The sequence below is a fragment of the Staurois parvus genome, unplaced genomic scaffold (assembly GCF_062004578.1).
Source record: "Staurois parvus isolate SC_StPar_1 unplaced genomic scaffold, SC_StPar_1.0 ptg000229l, whole genome shotgun sequence".
Lineage (NCBI taxonomy): Eukaryota > Metazoa > Chordata > Amphibia > Anura > Ranidae > Staurois > Staurois parvus.
Genome location: NW_028318025.1, coordinates 1,407,876 through 1,434,646, shown reverse-complemented (window position 1 = coordinate 1,434,646; position 26,771 = coordinate 1,407,876). Strand labels below are relative to the sequence as shown.

At 39.3% G+C, this 26,771-nt stretch overlaps 1 protein-coding gene across 1 annotated transcript in view; it reads left to right on the top strand.

Annotated features, from left to right (window-relative positions):
- The window catches only part of EDIL3 (EGF like and discoidin domains 3), an 841,943-nt gene that overhangs the window by 207,726 nt on the left and 607,446 nt on the right, over window positions 1–26,771 (top strand). The window contains exon 2 of the mRNA XM_089679626.1: window positions 2,114–2,242. Coding sequence (XP_089535752.1) covers window positions 2,114–2,242 — 129 coding nt within the window. The remainder of the gene's footprint in view (window positions 1–2,113; window positions 2,243–26,771) is intronic.

Here is a 26,771-nt window from a genome sequence, read left to right as displayed (position 1 = left end):
AATGTTGATCAATTACTGAAATGTTGTTACAAAATATAAATGTGGGAACTTGCTCAGGCGTGAAAGAAGACAGAACTGCTACATACCAACGGTGATAGCATGTAACCAGGGGAACTTTCTGAAGGATCTCAATTGAATGTGTTTGCAATATTCAAATTCCCTTTTTTCAGGTCTGCTGTTGGTTTTGCCTTTAGTTGTATTTTATATATACGTCCTGGGTTGGGAGTGGGACGCGGGGGTTATGTCTGCAGTAATGTGCCATAATCCCAGTATTGTTTTTTTCAGAAGGCGATTCTATTCCTCCTAAAACTGCTTTGAGCAGGGGAGTCACTGCTCGATCACTTTTAGGAGCGGTGGGAGAGAAGGCTCAAGCTTACTTGGAAGATCGGTGAGCCCAAGAACCCATCTGAGGATTGCGGTGGCTGGGCATAAAGATGAGTGAAGGAAAGATAGCCTCCACTCATCTCCATGTCTTAAAAGGACTGCAGCGACTTCATTACATCTCTTCCTAATGTAAACAAGGCCATTTTTTTATAGCATTAGATCAGTGTTTTTTTTCATCTAATGCTTTACATTGTAGAGAGCTGTGACCCCAGATTTCTCCATAAAGAGGACCCGTCACTGCTTATTTCTATTACAGGGGATGTGTACATTCCTTAAGTTAGGAATAAAAGTGATCAAAATTTTTTTTTAAAGTGTAAAAGTGTAAAAATAAAAAAAGTAATAAAAATTAATGTAAAAAAAAATGTGCTTGCCCACAGTGGTGAACGTATACATAAGTCACGCCCCAAACAGTCTTCAAACCGCACGTGAGGTATTGCCGCAAACATCAGAGTGAAAGCAATAGTTCTAGCACTAGACCTCATCTGTAACTCTAAACTGTTAACCTGTAGAAATTTTTAAATCGTCACTTGTGATTTTTAAGTATCGTAGTTTGGCACCATTCCACGAGCGTGCACAATTTTAAAGCATGACATGTTGGGTATCTGTTTACTCAGCATAACATCACCTTTCATATTTTACAAATATGAGTTATGTAATGTTTTTTGTTTAAAAAAAATTTTTTTATTTATTTTTCCAAAAAAAATGATTTTGAAAAATTGCTGCACAAATACCGTGTGACAAAGAAAATTGCACTGGCCACTTTTTTATTCTCTAGGTCCTCTGATACAAAAAATATATAATGTTTGGGGGTTCTAAGTAATTTTCTAGCAAAAAAACTTAGATTTTTACATATACGAGAGAAATGTCAGAATTGGCACGAGAAGGAAGTGGTTAATACAAACAATAGTAATAATATCGCTGTTATCAGAGCAAAAAAACAAAAAACAATTCTTTACATGTACTAGTTATTTTGGTAGTTGTTTAAGAAAAAAATATTAGTCATGTCCAACATTGAAAAGATAAATGGCAGCCGTAGTAACATGACTGATCTTCTAATAAGGTTGTCTAGTAATATGCTTCCCAATAACCTTGCCTTTCTGGTAAAATGGCAGCTGAAGCCACATGATCCCCAGTAAGGTTCCTGCTCTAGTACCAAAGTATTTCTAGTGACATAACTCCTTTATACAATTGCGTCTTTTGAGTGGATTACATTTTTTATTAACAGTAATAGAAGTTTAAGGTACTTTAGGTTGTCTGGAAAGCCCCTGATCAATAAAACCAGCCCTGCATGTTTGGTATTACATATGAAGCATTTGTGTTTACCCTAGGTGTCATGAATAATGAGGATATGTAATTGGGTTCTGTCTCACATTTTGCTTCAGGACCGGGGGAATTTAGTTACACCACATGTATGTGTGCATAAAGTGTTTTTCCTTATATCTATCAGCATATGTTTTTCTTTAGCTTTGACTTGTTAAAGGGGCTGTGAATGTGTGGGAGTTTTTGTCCTTACACCTAGACAGAAAAAGTCATTTTCTAGCAAGATATTGTCTAAATATAGTGCTGCCTATATACATTGAAGCAGTACCCTCTGGCTTGTTTTAGAAGTGACTGACTAGCTGATATGTTTTCTGCTTTTTGATGTTCATTCTGTTGAGAAATGTAAAATGGCCTTGATGACTGTGTGGATGAGTTGTTAATTGCACTTTTTTTTATATTTGATTGGCAGGAGATGTATGTGAGCCCAGCCCATGTGAAAATGGAGGAATATGTTTATCGGGCTTGTCTGATGAAACCTATACATGTGAGTGCCCAGTCGGCTTCAACGATCCCAACTGTTCTAGTGTTGTGGAGGTTGGTAAGTGCAAGCTTAACATATCATTGATGCTTGTTTTTTTTAAATGAGGTTCATTAGTTTAATTTGAATAAGACCCTTTGGCAGATAGTTAAAATCAACTTTATTTTTAATATAATAGAGGAGGGTTCAGACCTGTTTGCATCCCGACTGGGGTGATTATTATTATACAGGATTTATATAGCGCCAACAGTTTGCTCAGCGCTTTACAATATAACGGGAGACAATACAGCAACAATACAGTTCAATACAAGAGGGATAGGAGGGCCCTGCTCCTTGGAGCTTACAATCTAGGAACCTAACCTTACTATTTGTCCTGATGAACCATGTCACCAGAAGAAAAAGTAAGAGGGAATTAAAAATTTTACAGAGGTTACTGATATAGAAAAATGTTTATTTATGTTCTCACATACATAGTTTTGGTAAATCTAAGGAAGATTCTACAGAGATTGTACAGTCAGATTGTAATGTGCATATCCGGCTTTATGCATGTCACACTGATAAAAATCATATTCATATGAATTCTATTCATGATCATTTTGCCTAATTTTTTCTGCTCAAACAGTTCATAACCCTATTCTTAAAGCAATATTAAACTCAAAACCAAAAATGTATTATTTTGCAGTTTATCAATCACTAGATGTGGTTGCTGCATCTGTTTTCTTTCCTTTGGCTTTTCTCTTGCTTTTTTCACCTGGTGATCTTGTCAGTAAAATAACTCCTGTATTAGTGAAACACCACCCTGGAGGAATGAGTACAGGATACAGCAGACAGCAGCATTGCCAGTCTGGGGGGGGGGGGGAGGGGAGTGTTAAATGCTCTAGCAAATTGAAGCCAAACTCCAGCTAACACTTTATAATCAGTTGCAGCAAACTTTTTTTTTTATCTTTTGGGAAAAAAGATTTCCCATGAATAAATAAAATCTAATCATTCTAATAACCCCTGTCAGTGGTAAATGGAATATATCATCCATGTAAACCAATACATACTGCTGGAGTGCTTGAACCTCTAAAAAACAGCAGAATTGCTGGCTGAATCACAAGATGAATATAAAAGAAAGAAGCCTAAAAGAAGAAATCTAAGAATTGGTAAGCTACAATAGAATAAATGTTTGTTTGGGGTTTAATTCTGCTTTAAGGTAAGTAAGAGAAGAACATTTTCTTTATCAATTGCAAATGTGCATTAAGGATTTACTTTGTCACTGGATCAAATGCAAAGGAAAGGTCATCATCCTAATCTTATAAAGTTACTAATAACATGGATGTTCAGGACCTTACTGAATGTGAAATGAGAAGAAAATAAAATATGCTTTAAGAAATGAAAAAATTCAAGATTTTGTATATGTATATTATTTAAGCACTGTGGGAAGATATGTTTGAAAATGGATATTGGGAAATTATTATGGAAATAATCTTCCTCTAAATAAATGAATTTAGATGTCATATAGATAACCCATTCCCATATACAAGAAGAAGGACCTGGACAGTATTCCAAGTTGACCTGTGAAATTGATTTATATTTCAGCAAGCATGGATCTTTTTTAGGTTAGGGTAGCTGTAGATAAAGCACTTTTAAGGGATCTCCCTTTTGTCTTAGGGATCGGTCCATGATCATCTCCAAGGCTCAAATGGTGAATAGATGTGGTGGATGTATAGTAAATGTTATTTTCCTTTTCTTCGTGAAAAAGCCATTGAAGAATGACTAATCACTAGAGATGAGCGAATCGAACCAGGCGAACCGGAATTCGATACGAATTTCAGGAAATATTCGATTCGCGTCGAATCCGAAATTTTGCCTACTTCGGGTGCGCGAATCGAATATTTCCCGATCAGCCGGCAAAAGTGTCCCTGCAGTGAGCTCCCGCTATTTCTGACAGTTCTCTGACAGAAGGAACACATGTAAAGCGGTTTGAAACATTGTATCTATTAGTTTTCCATTTAGGATACAGATGTTTCAACCGCTGTACATGTGAAGAAGCTGTCAGAGAACTGTCAGAAATAGAGGAACTCTGCACATACACTTTTTGCCGGTTTGGAATTCTTATTTTCATCCTACTTCTTCTTCTACTTCTTCATCCTCATCCTCATCCTCAGAAGCAGAAGAAGAGGATGAGGATGAAGAAGAAGAAGAAGAAGAAGAAGTAGGATGAAAATAAGAATAATTCCAAGCCGGCAAAAAGTGTATGTGCAGAGTTCCTCTATTCTGCAGATACACTTAGAGGAGCTCTGCAGATACGCTTAGAGGAGCTCTGCACATACACTTTTTGCCGGCTTGGAATTAATCTTATTTTCATCCTACTTCTTCTTCTTCTTCATCCTCATCCTCAGAAGAAGAGGACGAGGATGAGGATGAAGAAGAAGAAGAAGAAGAAGAAGAAGTAGGATGAAAATAAGAATAATTCCAAGCCGGCAAAAAGTGTATGTGCAGAGTTCCTCTATTCTGCAGATACACTTAGAGGAGCTCTGCAGATACACTTAGAGGAGCTCTGCACATACACTTTTTGCCGGCTTGGAATTAATCTTATTTTCATCCTACTTCTTCTTCTTCTTCTTCTTCTTCTTCATCCTCATCCTCATCCTCAGAAGAAGAAGAAGAGGACGAGGATGAAGAAGAAGAAGAAGAAGAAGAAGAAGAAGTAGGATGAAAATAAGAATAATTCCAAGCCGGCAAAAAGTGTATGTGCAGAGTTCCTCTATTCTGCAGATACACTTAGAGGAGCTCTGCAGATACACTTAGAGGAGCTCTGCACATACACTTTTTGCCGGCTTGGAATTAATCTTATTTTCATCCTACTTCTTCTTCTTCTTCATCCTCATCCTCATCCTCAGAAGAAGAAGAAGAGGACGAGGATGAGGATGAAGAAGAAGAAGTAGGATGAAAATAAGAATAATTCCAAGCCGGCAAAAAGTGTATGTGCAGAGTTCCTCTATTCTGCAGATACACTTAGAGGAGCTCTGCAGATACACTTAGAGGAGCTCTGCACATACACTTTTTGCCGGCTTGGAATTAATCTTATTTTCATCCTACTTCTTCTTCTTCTTCTTCTTCTTCTTCATCCTCATCCTCATCCTCAGAAGAAGAAGAAGAGGACGAGGATGAAGAAGAAGAAGAAGAAGAAGAAGTAGGATGAAAATAAGAATAATTCCAAGCCGGCAAAAAGTGTATGTGCAGAGTTCCTCTATTCTGCAGATACACTTAGAGGAGCTCTGCAGATACACTTAGAGGAGCTCTGCACATACACTTTTTGCCGGCTTGGAATTAATCTTATTTTCATCCTACTTCTTCTTCTTCTTCTTCATCCTCATCCTCATCCTCAGAAGAAGAAGAAGAGGACGAGGATGAGGATGAAGAAGAAGAAGTAGGATGAAAATAAGAATAATTCCAAGCCGGCAAAAAGTGTATGTGCAGAGCTCCTCTATTCTGCAGATACACTTAGAGGAGCTCTGCAGATACACTTAGAGGAGCTCTGCACATACACTTTTTGCCGGCTTGGAATTAATCTTATTTTCATCCTACTTCTGCTTCTTCTTCTTCTTCTTCATCCTCATCCTCATCCTCAGAAGAAGAAGAAGAGGACGAGGATGAAGAAGAAGAAGAAGAAGAAGAAGAAGAAGAAGAAGAAGTAGGATGAAAATAAGAATTATTCCAAGCCGGCAAAAAGTGTATGTGCAGAGCTCCTCTAAGTGTATCTGCAGAGCTCCTCTAAGTGTATCTGCAGAATAGAGGAACTCTGCACATACACTTTTTGCCGGCTTGGAATTATTCTTATTTTCATCCTACTTCTTCTTCTTCTTCTTCTTCTTCTTCTTCATCCTCATCCTCATCCTCTTCTTCTTCTTCTGAGGATGAGGATGAAGAAGAAGAAGAAGAAGTAGGATGAAAATAAGATTAATTCCAAGCCGGCAAAAAGTGTATGTGCAGAGCTCCTCTAAGTGTATCTGCAGAGCTCCTCTAAGTGTATCTGCAGAATAGAGGAACTCTGCACATACACTTTTTGCCGGAAACCGCTGTATGGAGGGAATGTCCCAGAACTGTCAGAAATAGTCTATTTCTGACAGTTCTGGGACATTCCCTCCATACAGCGGTTGAAACATTGTATCTATTTGTTTCCATAAATGGATCCATTTATGGAAACAAATAGATACAATGTTTCAACCGCTGTATGGAGGGAATGTCCCAGAACTGTCAGAAATAGACTATTTCTGACAGTTCTGGGACATTCCCTCCATACAGCGGTTGAAACCGTTGTATGGAGTGAATGTCCCAGAACTGTCAGAAATAGACTATTTCTGACAGTTCTGGGACATTCCCTCCATACAGCGGTTGAAACCGCTGTATGGAGTGAATGTCCCAGAACTGTCAGAAATAGACTATTTATGACAGTTCTGGGACATTCCCTCCATACAGCGGTTGAAACATTGTATCTATTTGTTTCCATAAATGGATCCATTTATGGAAACAAATAGATACAATGTTTCAACCGCTGTATGGAGTGAATGTCCCAGAACTGTCAGAAATAGACTATTTCTGACAGTTCTGGGACATTCCCTCCATACAGCTGTTGAAACCGCTGTATGGAGTGAATGTCCCAGAACTGTCAGAAATAGACTATTTATGACAGTTCTGGGACATTCCCTCCATACAGCGGTTGAAACCGCTGTATGGAGTGAATGTCCCAGAACTGTCAGAAATAGACTATTTCTGACAGTTCTGGGACATTCCCTCCATACAGCGGTTGAAACATTGTATCTATTTGTTTCCATATGGAAACAAATAGATACAATGTTTCAACCGCTGTATGGAGGGAATGTCCCAGAACTGTCAGAAATAGACTATTTCTGACAGTTCTGGGACATTCCCTCCATACAGCGGTTGAAACCGCTGTATGGAGTGAATGTCCCAGAACTGTCAGAAATAGACTATTTCTGACAGTTCTGGGACATTCCCTCCATACAGCGGTTGAAACCGCTGTATGGAGTGAATGTCCCAGAACTGTCATAAATAGTCTATTTCTGACAGTTCTGGGACATTCCCTCCATACAGCGGTTGAAACATTGTATCTATTTGTTTCCATAAATGGATCCATTTATGGAAACAAATAGATACAATGTTTCAACCGCTGTATGGAGTGAATGTCCCAGAACTGTCAGAAATAGTCTATTTCTGACAGTTCTATGACATTCCCTCCATACAGCGGTTGAAACCGCTGTATGGAGTGAATGTCCCAGAACTGTCAGAAATAGACTATTTATGACAGTTCTGGGACATTCCCTCTATACAGCGGTTGAAACATTGTATCTATTTGTTTCCATAAATGGATCCATTTATGGAAACAAATAGATACAATGTTTCAACCGCTGTATGGAGTGAATGTCCCAGAACTGTCAGAAATCGTCTATTTCTGACAGTTCCATGACATTCGCTCCATACAGCGGTTGAAACCGCTGTATGGAGTGAATGTCCCAGAACTGTCAGAAATAGACAGAAACTGTCACAGAACTGTCCTTCTTCTCATCCTTCTCCTTCTTCTCATCCTTCTTCTCATCCTTCTTCTCATCCTTCTCCTTCTTCTCATCCTTCTCCTTCTTCTCATCCTTCTCCTTCTTCTCATCCTTCTCCTTCTTCTCATCCTTCTCCTTCCCCTTCTTCTCATCCTTCTCCTTCTTCTCATCCTTCTCCTTCTTCTCATCCTTCTTCTCATCCTTCTCCTTCTCCATCTTCTCATCCTTCTCCTTCTCCTTCTTCTCATCCTTCTCCTTCTGCTTCTCCTTCTTCTCATCCTTCTCCTTCTTCTCATCCTTCTCCTTCTTCTCATCCTTCTCCTTCTTCTCATCCTTCTCCTTCTCCTTCTTCTCATCCTTCTCCTTCTTCTCATCCTTCTCCTTCTGCTTCTCCTTCTCCTTCTTCTCATCCTTCTCCTTCTTCTCATCCTTCTCCTTCTTCTCATCCTTCTCCTTCTCCTTCTTCTCATCCTTCTCCTTCTTCTCATCCTTCTTCTCATCCTTCTCCTTCTTCTCATCCTTCTTCTCATCCTTCTTCTCATCCTTCTCCTTCTTCTCATCCTTCTCCTTCTTCTCATCCTTCTCCTTCTCCTTCTTCTCATCCTTCTCCTTCTTCTCATCCTTCTCCTTCTTCTCATCCTTCTCCTTCTCCTTCTTCTCATCCTTCTCCTTCTCCTTCTTCTCATCCTTCTCCTTCTCCATCTTCTCATCCTTCTCCTTCTCCATCTTCTCATCCTTCTCCTTCTCCATCTTCTCATCCTTCTCCTTCTCCTTCTTCTCATCCTTCTCCTTCTCCTTCTTCTCATCCTTCTCCTTCTCCTTCTTCTCATCCTTCTCCTTCTTCTCATCCTTCTTCTCATCCTTCTCCTTCTTCTCATCCTTCTTCTCATCCTTCTCCTTCTCCTTCTTCTCATCCTTCTCCTTCTTCTCATCCTTCTCCTTCTCCTTCTTCTCATCCTTCTCCTTCTTCTCATCCTTCTCCTTCTCCATCTTCTCATCCTTCTCCATCTTCTCATCCTTCTCCTTCTTCTCATCCTTCTCCTTCTCCTTCTTCTCATCCTTCTCCTTCTACTTCTTCTCATCCTTCTCCTTCTTCTCATCCTTCTCCTTCTTCTCATCCTTCTTCTCATCCTTCTCCTTCTTCTCATCCTTCTTCTCATCCTTCTTCTCATCCTTCTCCTTCTTCTCATCCTTCTCCTTCTTCTCATCCTTCTCCTTCTTCTCATCCTTCTCCTTCTCCTTCTTCTCATCCTTCTCCTTCTTCTCATCCTTCTCCTTCTCCTTCTTCTCATCCTTCTCCTTCTCCTTCTTCTCATCCTTCTCCTTCTCCTTCTTCTCATCCTTCTCCTTCTCCTTCTTCTCATCCTTCTCCTTCCTCATCTCCAAGGGCATTTACATTAAAGGTACAGTGTTCTGCACTAATTTAAAGGCTCTCTGAAGCCTAGAAACCTTTTTTATAAGTCATCTTCGTAGCGAATAAATTCGCATCGAATCGAATTTCTTCCTGAAATTCGCCGAATCAGCCGAATCGAATTTTTGATACTTCGCTCATCTCTACTAATCACATTCAGATTTTACAGCATGTCAGAAATCAGAAGTAGATATGAGCGTATGCACTTTGTTGCTCCAATTTTATTAATCACACAGCAAACTGCCACAAGCAGTTCATGAATTACTTGCATTTATAAAGGTTTGTATGTGCACACTTACTGAATTGAAGCAGTCTGCCTCATGATTTGGTAACCCCACTGGGGATGATTTACTAAAACTGGAAAGTGCAAAATCTGGTGAAGCTGTGCATAGAAACCAATCAGCTTCCAGTTTTTGTTTTGCTTCTTTTGTCAAAGCTTAATTGAACAAGCGGAAGTTGGAAGCTGATTGGCTACCATGCACAGCTACATCAGATTTTGCACTCTCCAGTTTCTTGTAAATCAACCCCACTGTGTCACCAATGATTTCCGCCAACTAACAGACAGGAAAATAAGCTAGAGCAGGGGGTCTCCAAACTTTTCAAACAAAGGGAGAGTTTACTGTCCTTCAGACTTTAGGGAGGCCAGACTGTGGCCAGTGGGGGTAGAAAATGTCAAGGCCTAGCATCAGTGAAAATAAACATTGCCTCAGGTTGGTGGTCAATTCCATAGCTCTTATGGTTAGTAGGAGGAGGAATAGCGCCTTATCATGGGTGTCAGTGGAGGGAATTATACTCCACTGTTGGTGTCAGTGGGAGAAATAGTGCCTCATATCTGGTGGAGGAATACTGCCCTAAGGGCCAGTTATAGGCCTGAAAGGGCCACAGTTTGGAGACCACTGAGCTAGAACAATCCAAATCCTCAGAGAGATTGTCAAAGCAAAACACAGACAGTGGCAAAGTTATGGGGTTGATGGTAAGATATGGCAAAAACTATCCAATCCTTAACCAGTCCAGATCCCAGACATGTTGCAGATGTAATAAGCTGGTTGTCAGAATAAGCACACATAAAGTTGAGTACAAATGCAGTTTATATTATTGCAATAGTAATCAAGGGTGGCAAAAGTCAGACAGGGCTGATTCCAGAGCATTTGCAAACAGACTAAGCAGAGACCAGGTCCAAAATGAATGTCCAGGAGTCTGCTTAAGTGTCTTGATTAGGGCACGGGTGTGCTGCTGTGCTGCGTAATGACAAGTAGATGGAAAAGACTTAAAGATAAACTTTGGCAACATATACAATCTTTAAACCTCATTTCTTGCCACTTTTAAAACACTAAAGGGATTTTCTCACACTACTTGTTTTGATAATCCTAACTTTATTCCATGTAACGTCATCACATCACATGTCTGGGCAGCAGCAAGGGAGGAGTTAGCAGGGTACCCTACATGGCTTCCAGTGCCCTTCCAGACTACAACTCTAAAGAGCTCCTGTTGCAAAACAGGGGGCCAAATAAACTAAAGTTCAGACATTCTTCCAATTGCCCTTACAACCAAGATCCGATACAAACCTAGTTTTGGATTAAATTGTTAGTTGCAGAGTAGCAGCTTGGTGGAGTTGTGGAAAGTGTGCGGGGGGACTGTGCAAACCCCACCAGTATCCAATGACATGGTGATGTTAATGTGCCTGCATTCAACTAAAGTAGAGTGTTATGTGACCAGTCCCACTGTTCATGTGAACCAAACTCCTGTTCTGGTCATCTTCCTAGGAAATAGGTGCCACCTCAGTGTGAAAAGGCGCCCTATTGTTCAATCTTGTGGCCCTCATGAGTATCTAAGTGTAAAATGAATGCTCTATGACAAGGATGCACTACCACAACTATCTAACCAATGAACTGAATAACATTGTTTTCTTGCACCTGGAGTTCTGTTTTAAGGCTGATCATTACATAATTCTAATAACAAGGATTTTCTATGTTTATACTGTTCATTTATTATTTTTACCAATAAATAGAAAGATTAGAATGGAGTCATGTCACGCATCTTATCAATAACCAACTCACAGCTAAAGTGAAATTTCACTGGAGCAATATAACCTCTCATGTGTGTAATAGTTTCATTTTTGACTGTCATTTTTTTTTCCTTCCTGTTCTTGAGGTGACTTGTTAATGTTAATTGAAATTGAAAATATAGCTACAATAATTTATAATGCTATCAGTTTTCTAATGTTAGTACTCCATACTAAATGCAACAGAGTCCTTAATGAATAATGGCTACCTGTTATTTTTCTCTTAACCGGCTTACACTGTTACTATCTCCAATCATGCATTCATAAGTTTGTTATTTACAATTGAACGCCACTTATATATAATTTCAAAGACTCCCACATAGTTTAACCATCATTAATAGGGGGGCATGGAGATACATTAAGAAGGGATGAGTGAACCAGGCAAAGCGTGGTTTGAAGAAGGATCGGTGAACTTAGTGGGAGGTCTGCAAACCCTGAATATAGCTCTGAATCCTACTAAAGTTAATGGGAGCCACATTTTCCCATTTTTTAATAGCCTTTTTAAAGAAAATTGCTAACTTTTGTTAAAAATCAGCTGAGATAGCTGGGCACTGCCATGGGGGGCATGTACCAGTGCAAAAAAGTAAAAAAAAAATGTCTAACAGGGAGGGAGTATTTTATTTAAGCTTAAAGTGGTAGTAAACCTACCTTATTTACTTGTACCTACAAGTAATCCTGTAGGTACAGTAAATATTTCCTAAACATGCATTGTTTTGGAGATATTTACTCTAGTAGCAGCTGATGACATTACCGGTGCATCTTCACTGCACTCTCAATGGATGGCATGCCGTCCATTGAGAGAGTTGTGCTGCGGCCATGACTCCTGCACGCATGTGCGGGAGTGACTTCATCATGGCTTGGCCATTCAAATAGACAAAGCCCGCAAACCCGGAAGGGCAAACATGGAAGGCTTGTCAGTGCTGACGGGAGGAGGGCTTCGTTCTAAGGTAAGTATTTCAAAATGTGGTAGTATGTGATGCATACTACCGTAACACATTATGCTATTATTTTGCAGGGGACATTGTTATGCATCTTTTTTGGCGGTTTACTACCGTTTTAAAGGGCAACATAATTTTATCTCATCTATCCATCTAATCTTATCTAAATAACTGCTTGGTGGATACCTTAAAGCTGAACATGAAATTATGGAACAGTACAAATTAATCCTTTAAAGGTGACATTAAAGAAATTCCTTTTTTTGTGGTTGGACATTTGTCTTTTTTCAGCCAGATTAACTATGTAACTATGTAGCTACTGCTGTAAAATTTCATATTCCTGGGTGACTGGTGTTTGTAAAGAAACCAGCCAAGGATTCTGAGTTCCATCACTGATCAAATATTGACATGACCATATTTGGTCAATGACATCACCCAGGATTCCTGACTGTTCATTTAGCAGCAGAACCACTACTACAGTGCTACTACTAGCGCTACAGTTTCAAAATAACAGATCCCCAGCTGGTTTGTTCACAAACATCAACTAGCCGGGGATCTTTCATTTTGCTCTGTTAGGAAATGAAAGATCCCCAAAAGAATGCTGTTTGTAAATAAGCCAGGTGGTGAAGTTGGGTGATGAAATTGACTAAATATTATAATGACTATAATAAGTGGGCCTCCACATATCCAACACCCCAAACGAACGACTATGGGGTACATGAATTCCAGGGGTGGACTGACAACTCATGGGGCCCCCGGGCAATAGGGGATCATGGGGCCCCTGTGTCCTTGCCCAAACTCAAAAAAGCCTATGAAAAAGGTACCAGGGGCATCTCATGGGGCCCCCTACTGACCCTGGGCCCTCAGGCAGTCCCCGAGTTTCCAAATGGTCAGTCCACCCCTGATGAGTTCTTATTGCCTACTCTTAAGAAAATAGTTAAAAATAAAGAAATATATTTGCAGTAGTGTAGATTCATTGTAAAATACCATGACATGTGAACCTGAAGGGTATTTGAAATCAACACAGTGTGATTATATCACATACATTTTTTCATAGTAATTATAAAAAATAAAACAGATGAAGTATCATATTATTGGAATGCAAACTTTGATACAACTGTGAACCAAAATAATACAAATCAGTAACTCGTGAATTTTTTTTTCATTGAATGTAATGTTCTCTTAAAAAAAGCAATAACGGGTTAATTCACTAAAGGAATAAAGAATGTTTACTATGCTGTGTTCACTTTGAAAAATTATTATTGTGAAATGGAAATGTTACAAAAGAAGGTTTTTTTTATTGCTAGTTGGATTGTGAAGTTGAACATGGCTTCACTTTACTCTTATAAAGCACAATTTGCATTCCATGCAAAGTCTACTTAATAAGTAAGGCCCCCCCTCCCCCATCTTAAACCAACATGAAAATAAAACATCTCCGGTGGAAGAAAAAAGGATTAGGTAAACTACTTATCATTTCTTGGCTTCTGCACTGGAGGAGTGACATCATCATCTTTCCAGCGATATCCAATAGCATGCTGAGTACCTGAAATCTTACTAGATGACTTTACTGCACAGTGCAATAATACTTCTGTAGAGAACTTCATTTTCTGTACAGGTGTTTTTTTTTTGCAGCAGCAGCATTTTGAAATCAGGTAGGGGTATGCACTAAAAGTGGAAGTCCAGACTAAACAAGTCATTATTTTAACGAAAGTTACAGATTTAAATATTAAAAGTGACTTTTGAAATGACATTTACATATTTGAGCTTTCTATGAGATTTTAGAGACTGGGTTGCATGCATTAAAGTAGCAAGGTCTGCTTAATAAAGTGGAAGTTCAGGCTACACCTATCTAATTTTAGGTGTACTCACATCACTAACTAGCCTGTAGAAGTAAGATGTCTATACTTGCCCATTCTAATGGCGCTCCAGTCCGGTCACGTGATTGGCTCCCAGATCCGCCTTGAGGGGAGAGGAGGGAAAGTTGACAGCAGATTCCCCATAGTAAGCCTATGGGTGACGTCACTGTCCAGGCACTGCAGCCATTGTTGCTGGTCTCTCCTCTACCATGAAGTTGCCCCGGGAGCCAATCATGTGATCAGACATCTCCCCTCTACAGGCTAGTTATTACAGGACTTAGAATGGGGATGTGAGCAGATTTAAAGTGTTACCAAATCCACAACAGTAAAATCAGTCTGTATATGCAGTAAAGCATGCATGTTTTACTCACTGTGGAACCTAAGGGGTTAATACTCTGCATTATGTAAAAATGCTGTTTGATCCTGACTTCTATGATCCTCCCTGTCTTCCATTGTCCCCCTCTTTGTATGGAGACACTCTGCACATGCTCAGTTTGGTGTGTATTGCTAGAGAGTTTTTTTTCTTGGGAGAGTGCATGTGATCAGCACAGGGCCAATCACCACTGTCCAGACAGAGGTCAGGGGTTCTGCATCCTTCTAGAGCAGAAATAAAGCTCCTCCTACAAGCTTTAACCAGTGCTCTTCTGAAAACAGATAGAAGTCACAAGACTGCTCTAACTGCTGATGAGAAAAGGTATTTAGCAGTTTATATTTACTACAATAATTGCATTTTCATGTTCTGTGTACTGTGGGAGACCAGATATAGTGATTGCAGGGTCCTGGGTTTAGTAACACTTTAAGATTAGATAGGTTTGCCCTGAACTTCCACTTTATTAGGCAGACCTGGCGACTTTAATGCATGCAACCCAGTCGCAAAAATCTTATATAAGCTTACATATGTGAATGTCATTTCAAAAGTCGCTTTCAATATTTAAATCTGTATTAAAATAATGACTGGTAATCCTGCACTAAAAGACCTCATTTAGCCACTTACTCCTATAGGTTGGCAACATTCGGCCCTAGTCTCCCAATGTTTTTCCTGTGTTGCTATCCTATCACACATATTCCCAATGCAGACTACAACTGGTCATGCTGTTGTGAATTGCATTAGCATGTTGTCACCATTGAGAAATCTGCCCTGAGACATTGATACCAATATCTTTGTGTCAGGGAAAAGTGAGCATATGACTGGGAGGAAGGCTGGAGTTAGGAGAACTACAATGCTTCAAGATACTGTAACACTTTAACCTCCCTAGCGGTCTGATTATGTCAGTATTTCTGTGCTCAAAGTGGTACATTGTTTTCAATGGAAATATGTTGTTTTTTTATTGTAGGCCTGTAATTCTTAGGAATAACTCACTGATATCTGTCTAGTAAACATCCCGGATATGATAAAATCATAAACTATAATATAATAAATAATCATAAAAAATAATAATATAATAATACATTTAATTCAATAATGTAATCAAACAAAAAACACTGAAATTTGAAATAGAGAGCCAAGTTCGCACATCGCTGAGCAAAGTTGCAAAATCGTTTTCAGTGTCTGATGATGAATTTCCCCACGATTTGTTATCAGTCAATTCTGCAAGTAGTTCTAATTTACTATCGCTGTTCTCTAGCTGGGCTAAAACTGATTTTTACATAATGGGACGCTTTTTGGATGCCATGGACGTTTCTCAGGCAGAAATTGTGGTATAAATGCAGGCAGGGCACAGGACAAAATGTATGTGAAATGGTTTGATACAGTAATGTAATACTATCAGATTTTAGTGTATTGAGTGAATGTCAAGTTTTTACATTTTTTAAATTCCTGCCGGTTCTGTTCCCCGTACGTCCCGGCGCTTGCAGAGAACAGAACACCGGAAGACAGATGCCGGCATTGCCCAGCGGACATGGCTGAGGACGCTGCAGGGGGGACATCGCGGGACCGCAGGACAAGGTAAGTGCTCAAGGGATCCCAGAGCAACGCTGCAGTGTAATCCCGAGTGTAGCTCGGGGTTACCACTTTTGGTACTGAAAGTTAACCCCGAGCTACACTCGGGAATACTGCCAGGGAGGTTAAGTGAGAAAATAATTTAACATGTGCTTGCAAAGTGAAAATTCTCTTGTAGTAAAACAGTCTTAGTTTATGTGTATTTAATAGAGCAGTGATTATGTAGAGCAAGTACCTTAAGCCACAACAGCAAAGTTAGTGCTTACAGATCAGCAAAAATATTGATTCGATTTTTTTGGTGTATGATACTGAACTTGCCACATTATCGCTCTTCACTTGGGCCTGATACTCCCCTAATCAAAATCAAATTACAGAGCATTTACTTATTTGCGCATCTTCATAGCGGTATTTTAGAGTCAGCAGCACTGGTTTAAATGAAGTCATTAGTGAAACTTTGTCATCTGTTTTGTGTATCTCGTTCTTTTCTCTCTCACTAATTACTTTGTAGTGAATCAATAGTTCTTTAAAAGTTTCTAACTTTCTGTCAGTTCTGCTTAAGGCTTACCACTTGTAGCTCTAATTTATTCTGCCTGCAGAACTATTTCTCATTCAGTTTATCTTTAGTTGCATTTCTTGCTGATGTTTTTCTGTATGCTATAGCATTGTTTAACCACTTGCCCTCCAGAGGATTTACCTCCCTTTCTGACCAGGCCATTCTTGCGATGCGGCGCTGCGTTACTTTAACTGGCAATTGCACAGCCATGCGACGTTGTCCATAAATGACATGTATATCCTTTTTTTCGCCTCTGCATTTCTTGTGCTATTAAAAACAAACCCGACAATTTCGAAAAAAAAACCTATATTTTAGATTTTTACAATAAAACATATCCATTAAAAAATTTTAAAAATCTAATTTCTTCATAAATTTATGCCAAAATGTATTCTGCTACATGTCTTTTCTAAAAAAAAATCCCAGTACATGTAAATTAATTGGTTTGTGTGAAAGTTATACCATCTACAAATGGTGGTATATATACTGGATTATTTTTTCGTTTATACCAGTAATGGCGGCTATCAGCGACTTATAGCGGGCCTACGAGACTGCGGCAGGCATTCTGACACTGGCTTCCCCAGTGACAATAATACTCTCTGCTGTGCAGAGAAATACACAGCAGCATGTTACTGCTAGCCAGAGAGAGACCTGTGTTTTTTACACACTGGTCTCTCCCCTGTCAGTGATACTCGACAATTGCTAGGTGCTGGTGGGGAATCTCTGGCCAGGACCCGCTGATCAACATCTGAAGCCACCAATGATGGCGCGGGTAGGGTGGCATGCCCACACACGCGCCCCCTACCCGGAAATGCAAAATCACATATATATATACGCTATTTTGCACAGCCCTGCTTCCCTGTAGCAGTAGTTCTGCTATAGGGTGGTAGGGAAGCGGTTAAAGACAACTTGTTGCCAGACCACTAATTCGAACAAAAATATCCCCATAAAATTACATATTCCGTTAATACATTTTATGCATGTTATTCACTTGTAGAAGCCTCCCTTGTGTAGCCATCCAAAAGTCCTGCTGCTGCTACTGGGTGCCTCCTTCTTGGATGTGAAGCCATGAGGCAGATTCAGAATTGTCACTTATGCTTTTATCTGCAATTTTGGTGACATGTGACTCTTTAAACTATTCTAAAACAATTACAGTATAATGAAAGTGTATTTTAGATACAGAAACCAGTACTTGTACACAGATCAAAGGGGTCAGTTCAAACTAGTGACCAAAATATCAGCTCAAATTTACCAGAGGCATCAAGATGGTTGCATTACTCAAAGGTATACTCATAATAATGTAAAAATGGTTCCTGCTTGAAACCTCTTCTTTGTCCTCAATTGCACTACATTTTCCTGCACTACATTTTCCCAGCGGGAAAGAGAACCCCCAGTGCTGGGGTGGGCTAACATTACCTGAGGATGGATTACGGGCTGTAATGAACGATGAAAATTAATGTTGGATGCCTGTTTTTTCAAAGATGTTTTGTTTGCTCCAAGCTCAAAGGGATAGAGGGTTAGAGCTTCCAATACCTCCATCAACATGTTTTTTTTCAGACTTTGTTCCCACTTCTGCCTTCAAAGTACATAAATAAAACATAGACCATGGTGTATGGCAAAAAATATGAACCATCAGGCAACCATCAGCACTGTCTTTGGAGCTCCACAGCCAAGCAGTGGGTGTCTCCATGTAAGTACCAGGATTTTCTGAGGGTCAGACTCATTCCCTCTCCAGCAGGACAGCTTCCCTTGGTACTCCATCTAGATACTGTATTCTCCTCAACCAGGCAGAATAGCCAAATAGACTTCCAACCTAGCCAGCACATATTACTACACATATCTCCTCAGGCGAAACCTTGGGAAGAAAAACTTCTCATCGGGCCATTTCTCAAATATTTATTTTCTCTCCCAGTATGCACAACTGGAAATAAACGTACTAGTGGTCAGGCAGCCTAAGCAGATTACCACCTCCTCTGCTTATGGCAGGGTGGCTACAAAACTAAATGGGGTTAATTTACTAAAGCAATATTGAATGTTCACTTATCAAACTGAATGTTCAATGTGAGTGTTAGTAAAAAGGGTGATCGTCGGTGGCATTAAAAGAAGATAAGTCAGGCCTAAAGGTAGTTATCCAGGAGGTTTATATATAGTATCAAGCCAAGTCCAACCAGGGTAAAATAATGGAATAGGGATATATCACATTTTAAGCATATAAAACTATGTCTCATGATCAGATATTTGATAGATTAATTTTAAAACAATGATATGTCTGTGTGTTTAATCTACAAATGGATCCTTTTTTATTCTTGCACATCTATATTTTGTCTAATCTTCCCATATAATGGAATGAGGCTTCCATCTTTTCACCCGTCTATCTTGCTATCTTCTCTTTCTCTCTGTTTTTATGTATTGTAATGCATACAAGTGGTTAAACTGGCTGCATATGTACAAATGTAAAATATGGTGTGTGAGCATACAGTTTTCTTTCATTATGTTAGATTTATGGCCACTGCCAAATCTGGGGAGGGTGTGAAAACTGTGCTGACACAGAATAAATGTTGGATTTTAATAAAACTTCAGTCTCATACATATTTACAATCATAGAAGATAACTACAATGGATTTGACAAGGTATAGTTCTGGCTTTATTGTTGAGTACTAGAAACCAGAAAGACTCTTTTCTGAAACTGCAGTTCAATTCACAGCCTATGTATTTATTTCAGTGTGAGTTGCTGTCTTTCTCACAAGAGACTATACCTGTATCTGAGATAAATCTTCATTGCTGCTCATTACCCATTGTAGGTGGCTAGAGTATTGACAAGAAAAGTGTGCTATGTACAGCAGCCATTCAGCTTTCAGAGGTCATTGTTCTAGTATTCTTTAGAAATGAAAGGAAGTGTATGGTTGCTGTAAAAAAAAAAACCCAGATATTTTTGTTTTTTCACATAGAAAGTCCATATTACACCTGCACATACAGGCTGATCAGCAATTAAAACTTTGGATTATTAAAGCTATGGCAGTTACATAGTTACATTGGTCCAGCTTGGACCAATATAATTATTGTGACAGAAGGCCACGAAAAACTACTGGTTGTGTCCAATATGACAGTCCAAGGTCAATACAGAATGCAAACTAAAATTAAAACAAATAGAACATCCTATTGGGTAGGCAGAATGTGGTTCAAAAGAATGAGGCTGTCTAGAGAGAATTAGCCCTGAATCAGACCTTGTGTCATAGATCTGCCAAGGGGTAATGATACGATAAGAGGCTAAGGAAAACAGATGTTGCTGGCAGGGGGTTGCAGGTACCCTTCCAAAGAGAAATCTTTGGAGATACAATGAGAGAAAGAAAGAAAGGACCAAGAAAAGAGAGAGAGATAAAGAGAGGAGAAGAAAGAAAAAAAAGGGGGGGGTGGAAAAAGGGAGGGAAAGGAAAGAGGAAGGATGGAACTCTCTTCCCAGGTTCCAGGGGATTTCACTACTGTGGAGCCACCCTCCAAGAGCTCTTTGTACTTATCAGAGAAGGTGAATTGGGTCCAGTAAAACCAAGTTTTTGAAACGGGCTAGCTCCTCCATGTACATAATGTAGTTGAGAGAATTTATCCATCGACTAACTGTGGGGGTGAGGTGGATTTCCAATGAATCATGACACAGGCTTAGGATTGTTTTAACTTTAGGTGAACGGAAACATATTTAGATAGCATATATTATTATATATTTACATATTTAGATACATTTTTAGATATTGCAGTTAAATATTGATCTTTTAGTGTCAAGGAGCTTTTAGAGTAGCAGAGACAGATACACATCTTCTGGGCAGAAGAGGCACTAAGAGATTAAAAACCCCTAATGGTTGTTTTTCCTCTAACAAACACTAACGATCCTAACTTCAAACTGACTTTTATTTGTTTAATGTTTACATTCTGCTCATAAAAAGGCAAGAGTTTCTCATATTATAACATTGGATTTGATATCCATGTTGTTCACTTGATAACTGCTATGTAATTTACACCAGACTGAGTGATGTTTGATTTTGGAACACATCACAGACACTCAAATAAATGAATCATGTAAATCTTCCTGCCAGTTTTGTCTCTGTGAAATGCCACATAATATATTTCTGTTTTCTTTGTTGTTGGTTAAACTATACTATTAGGAGGAAAAATATTCAATATATGTAGTTTTATTATGAATAATAGCTCAGCATGCTGTTTAAACTCAATAGAATAATCAAAAATCTTGCATAACCGCCTAAACCATGTTTTTAAGCAGTCGAATACATAATATCGCTTCTGTGTAATGAGCCTTATCTATGAAAAATGAGCCTCTTTGTAATGGGATGTCAAAGTATTGATGCAAGTATCTTTATTTTTGCATAATGACACTTTGAGAATGTGGTTTCTGTTTGATTTGGTGCAAAATTGAATGGAAACTCAGTGAACTGTATTAATTATCTACTTAAAGTTTGGAGGCAAGGTTTTTGCTTTCGGCATGTTGGTAGCATGGAAGGTTTTTTTTTTTTCTAAACACATACTAGCTTCTATGAAGGTGAAGAGCAATGCACAGAGTACAGCTACTACTAGCGCCCTGTCAGTGGTAATCTTTTATTATTTACTTTGCAGTTATGGTAAAGTTTAATATTCTATACTGATAAATAATGTAGTTATTGAGATTGTGTGGTATTCCACTTATTCTCTAGTATATATGACTAATGACCACAATAGAAAAGAATAATGATTACATTTGGGAGGTGTAAAATATAGGGGGAGCGGAGACTTGCTTCTGCATTTGAGATAAATGATTGCAAGAGATACATTTAGGATACTATTCTCAGACTAACAATTTGGAAGTATTTCAGGTGAAACTTTTTACATTTTTGTCTCTTTAACACCATATCCCACTCCTGTATACAGTGATGTAGAATATGTATACAGTACATAGGATACCAAGACTGGGTCCTGGAAATTATTTTAAAAAATCATTTTTGGAATAAACTAACCAGGATGAGGGCTTCCAAGGTGGTCCATTTGCAGAGGAGAAAACTGATTTCAGTTCTCTCAGAACTTTTATGTCCTCATTTAGGACCCATAATTTGAAAGTTCAGGGGGTGGGTGAGAAAGAGCCTCCAACTCTAACTGCAAGGACGTTTGTCCTGGAAGTGCTGAAAATGAAAAAAAAAACTGTTAGCAGGTGTCTATGAGGTGCATGATGGAACAGTATCAGTTGTGAGAGGACTGTAGGCTGTTGATCGGCTGAGACTCTGCAAAGCTCTTGTGGCTTTTCTGGACTTCTGGAACAGGTGAGGGCTTTAAAAATGTTTTTAAAAAGGATGAGTGTTACTAATGGTGAGCCATAATTTATTTGTGGTGTGCCAAAAGTGGCTGCACTATTTTGTTTGTTTTTTTCCCCTGCTGAAGATAAGCTGTCTTCTTTTTGCTTTTGCCAAGTCGGCTGATTGGTGATCTCAGGCTTCCACATACGGAAGGGTTTGAGCTCAGTGGTTGCCAATGGAGGGATATTTTAGTTATGCCTTGAGCAGAGACAGCCCTAGAAACTATCCTGAGTGCATGCATATAAAACACAATCGCAGAGTCTAAGGTGACTGTAGCCAATATCAAAAAAGTATCAAAGATTGTACTCAATAATTTTCATCTGATGTGCCATAACATAACCCAAATGCAGTTTCAGAAAAACGACAGCCTTTTTAATTGAATGGCTATTTGTATAAATTGTAGAAAAAGGCTTAGCTCGATATCAGAGTTTCAATCTTTGGTGATCTGTTAAATTATTTTTTTATGTCCTCTGAAACTATAATATGGAATGAGTTGGCCAATACGGGCATCAACTTTTATTCCTGTTATCTTTTTTCCATTTTTTTTGCTAGTTTGCTATTTTTAGGGTTATATGCTAGTATTAGGACTTGGAAACTGATGCTAGAATCGTGTTGTAACGGGTGTGACCAGACTTGTTACCGGATGAGGCATTATCTAGAATATGTGTAATATGACTGTTTACAGTGAGAAAGAGAAAGGCAAACAGAGCAACAAATATTGAAACAAGCAAGCAAAACACAAAAGGAAAACAGGAAAACAATCTAATACAACACTCCAGCAAGTTATATTATGTACAAACTATGCCATATGAGCAGGGTAAAAAACAGAGGTCAAGCAGGGCTGAACAGGAGTAGAGAAGAGCAGGTAAAGCAAGGTAAAAAGCGCCAGGCCAAAGAGATGTAGCAGAATGCATTAGGGAAACAGGCAAATTGTTGGATCACTTAATCGAAGGTTGGGTCTATAATTTCACCCAGCAACCAGGGGGGTGACTAATGACAAAAGTCCAGTTCAATGACTGCAGGGAGACAACTGCTGGTGGCTACCAGGATCACATGCTGACTGCCATGGGAGACGAGTGCCAGCAGCATGTCAAACAAGGAAATGGCATGGCAGGTTTTGACAGCCTCATACAATATACACTATATTGACAAAAGTATTGGGATACCCCTCCAAATCATTGGATTCAGGTGTTCCAATCACCTCCATGGCCACAAGTGTATAAAATCAAGCACCTAGGCATGCAGACTGCTTCTTCAAACATTTGCAAAACAATGGGTCACTCTCAATATGTACACTTGTTAAAGAATATTTGTTAAACATATTTGTTAAAGAATACATAGGTCTCTCTCAGGAGCTCAGTGAATTCAAGCATGGTACCGTAATAGGTTGCCTCTTGTGCAATAAGTCCATCCCAGACATTATCTTGCTACTAAATATTCCACGGTCAACCGTGAGTGGTATTATAACAAAGTGGAAGGAACTGGGAACAACAGCAACTCAGCCATGATGTGGTAGGCCACATAAAATGACAGAGCATGCTGAAGTGCGCAGTGCGCAGAAGTCGCCAGCTGTCTGCAGAGTCAATAGCTAAAGACCTCCAAACTTCATGTGGCCTTCAGATTAGCACAACAGCAGTGCATAGAGAGTGTCATGAAACGGATTTCCATGGCCAATCAGCTGCATCCAAGCTTTACATCACCAAGTGCAATGCAAAGCGTCGAATGCAGTTGTGTATAGCACGCTGCCTCTGGACTCTAGAGAAGTGGAGATGTGTTCTCTGGAGTGATGAATCACACTTCTTTCTCTGGCAATCAGATGCATATGTCTGGGTTTGGTGGTTGACAGTAAAACGGTACTTGTCTGACTGCATTGTGCCAGGTGTAAAGTTTGGTGGAGGGGGGGGGATATGGTGTGGGGTTGTTTTTCAAGGGTTGGGCTTAGCTCCTTAGTTCCAGTGAAGGGAACTCTTAAGATGTCAGCATACCAAGACATTTTAGACAATTTCATGCTCTCAACTTTGTGGGAACAGTTTGGGTATGGTCCCTTCCTGTTCCAACATGACTGCACACCACTGCACAAAGCAAGGTCCATAAATACATGGATGAGTGAGTTTGGGGTGGAGGAACTTAAATGACTTGCACAGAGTCCTGACCTCAACCTTATAGAACGCCTTTGGGATGAAATAGAATGGAGACTTTGAGTCAGGCCTTCTCATCTGACATCAGTGCCTGCCCTCACAATGTGCTTCTGGAAGAATGGTCAAGCATTCCCATAGATACACTCCTAAACCTTGTGGACAGCTTCCCCAGTAGAGCTGAAGCTGTTATAGCTGCAAAGGGTGGACCAACTCAATATTACTACAGGCTAAGACTGGGATGTCATTGAAGTTCATGTGCGTGTAAAGGCAGGTGTCCCAATACTTTTGGCAATGTAGTGTAGTTGTCCTAAACTTGTCTAATCCTACCAACAGTGCACACTTTGAAGGTAACCCTAACGTGCACAACTGGAGTCATTTCTGTCTGAGCAAAGTGATTTAGATATCCACAAATGTGAACTCTAGTTGTGACTGTAGGGCATGAGTTGGAAACTTTGTTGTGGTGGATAGGTTAGTACAGACAGAATATTTTCAGGTGGTCATTTTTGAACTGCATTTTATCTGGATTGAATTGCTTTTCCATTAAATCTGAGTTCTGTTGTGATTGAGTTTGTACAGTTAACAAACATGTTGAATGCTACAGTGTATCTTGTTAAAGCTGAACCAGTTTGTGAACATCATCACTCTTTCATGTACAGACTAAAGATAGAATACTTTAATCATAGAGATGTGTCAGTTTCTTGAGATTTAACAGATGAGACCACTCCCGCTGATATACAATTTAAAAAGATGTTTTAGGGAAAAAAAGCATGAAGACTAATTTAGCAGTTTAATTATACCTCTGTATATGGAAAGACATTTCTGATTCAATAAATTTTAATGGGACTTCATACTGGTTTTACATAGATGAAATATTGTTAGCATGCATCTATGCAAATCGTGGATAATAATGTATTATCATTGTGATTTTTTTCCCAGAATAAAATAACTCTAAAGCATGTTACTTAGCAGGCAAATATAATGACTGTTTAAATCTGATTCTTTGGCCTGTGTAGAATGCACTGATTTTCTTGCAGAGTACTGAAACAAGAGTGCTGGTTTTGTTTAAAATATTCTACTTGTTACATTTACCAGGGCCATTGTAATTAGTGGGTAAAAGACCTCATTTCCATTGCATTCCTTAGTCTGATGAAGAGGCTACTAATGTTTTAATGCAATTTCCATCACTACTTTTATAGCGTCTGAGAATACAAATGAAATGGGAGCACATTTATGAATTCAGAGATGAGACTGCCTGGATACAAGTTGTAGCTAGGGATCCCTAGGATTTTCCTTTTTTAATGAGGGGTAAGGGGATTGTACATAATGTTTTTATTTTACTTTCTAATTGCTTAAAATGCTTAAAAAGAAAAGGAAGAGGGAAGAGGTTGAGGAAGCATTTGACATCAATGATGTAGGCATAGAAGTAATCAGTGCATTTTTGGCCATTTTTAGAGCAGACCTTAAACTAAACATTCATGGTTCTATGGATGGTTACAAAACATGCAAGTGATTGTGCAGGTCTTACACCAAATATACTTACTGTCATTAAGTAACTGACTGCCTGTATGAGGTACGGTCAGACAGCTACACTGACAGGCTGCAGGAGCCTGAGATTGCACCTGAAATCTGTTGCTCACAGGTGCAATGCTTTACAGGCTCCTAATAACAAAAATAATAAATGCACATTTTTTTACCTACAATAATAATAAATAAAGTTGAACTTATCCTTTCATCATGTTTGTATTATGATGGCACATTTCTAAATAATTTTCTCTTCTAGTCTCTGTGTTAAAAATGTTAAGCACAATTTTTCAGCTTCATAGGTAATGTATTTAAAGGCATTCTGGAAAAAGTCCTTCCTGTCACCAGTGCAATTGCTGGAAAATTGGACAGTGATGAGAAATATCATTTGTACACAGAGATGCCATTATAAGACAGTCATGGCTCTTGAAAAATATGTTTCTACTGCTTTTATGATAATTATTGACATCATTCTTGCATTAAAACGGAATATTGCAGAACATGGAAATATGTGTAAATATAAGGTAAAGCCTACTGCAGCTCAGTGCTTATTACAGCAGGTGTAATTATTAAGCAATAAAGCAACTGTAATTTATAGTGGCTCTAAAGCCTCAAGATTTTTTACCTTAGTGCATTTTATGCCTTAAGGTACAAAACTTTCTGTGTCACACACTCCCTCCTCACCCCCCCTTATACTTACATGAGCCGGATGTTGATCCAGTGTTGTGCACGAGAGCTGCGGCTCCCTGGGCCTTGTCCCTCCTTACTGGGCAAACTGATAGCGGCAGGAGCCTTTGGCTCCCACTCCTGTCAATTAAATCCAGCGATGAGAGAGCCAGAATGTAGCATTCCATAGGGGCACTGGGCAGAGGGGAGGAGTCAGGAGCGCCTGCGAGGAACAGAGAAGGGGAAGATTGGGGCTGGTCTGTCCAAAGCCATTGCACAGAGCAGGTAAGTATAATCTATTTATTATTTTAATTAAAAAAGGAAGCTTTAATATCACTTTAAGCCAGATACTGCATGCATTCTCCCATCCTCTGGAACTCTCTACCCCAATCTATCTGACTATCACCTACTCTGCCCACTTTTAGGTGATCTCTGAAAACGTATCTCTTCAGGGAAGCCTATCCTGCCTTCAGCTAATAACTGAATCTTCTATTCCTTCTACCAGTCCATCCCCCACAGTTATTACCTTTTGTACCACCAGCCCCTCCCTCTTAGATTGTAAGCACCAAGGAGCAGGGCCCCCCTAACCCTCTTGTATTGAACTGTATTGTTGCTGTATTGTC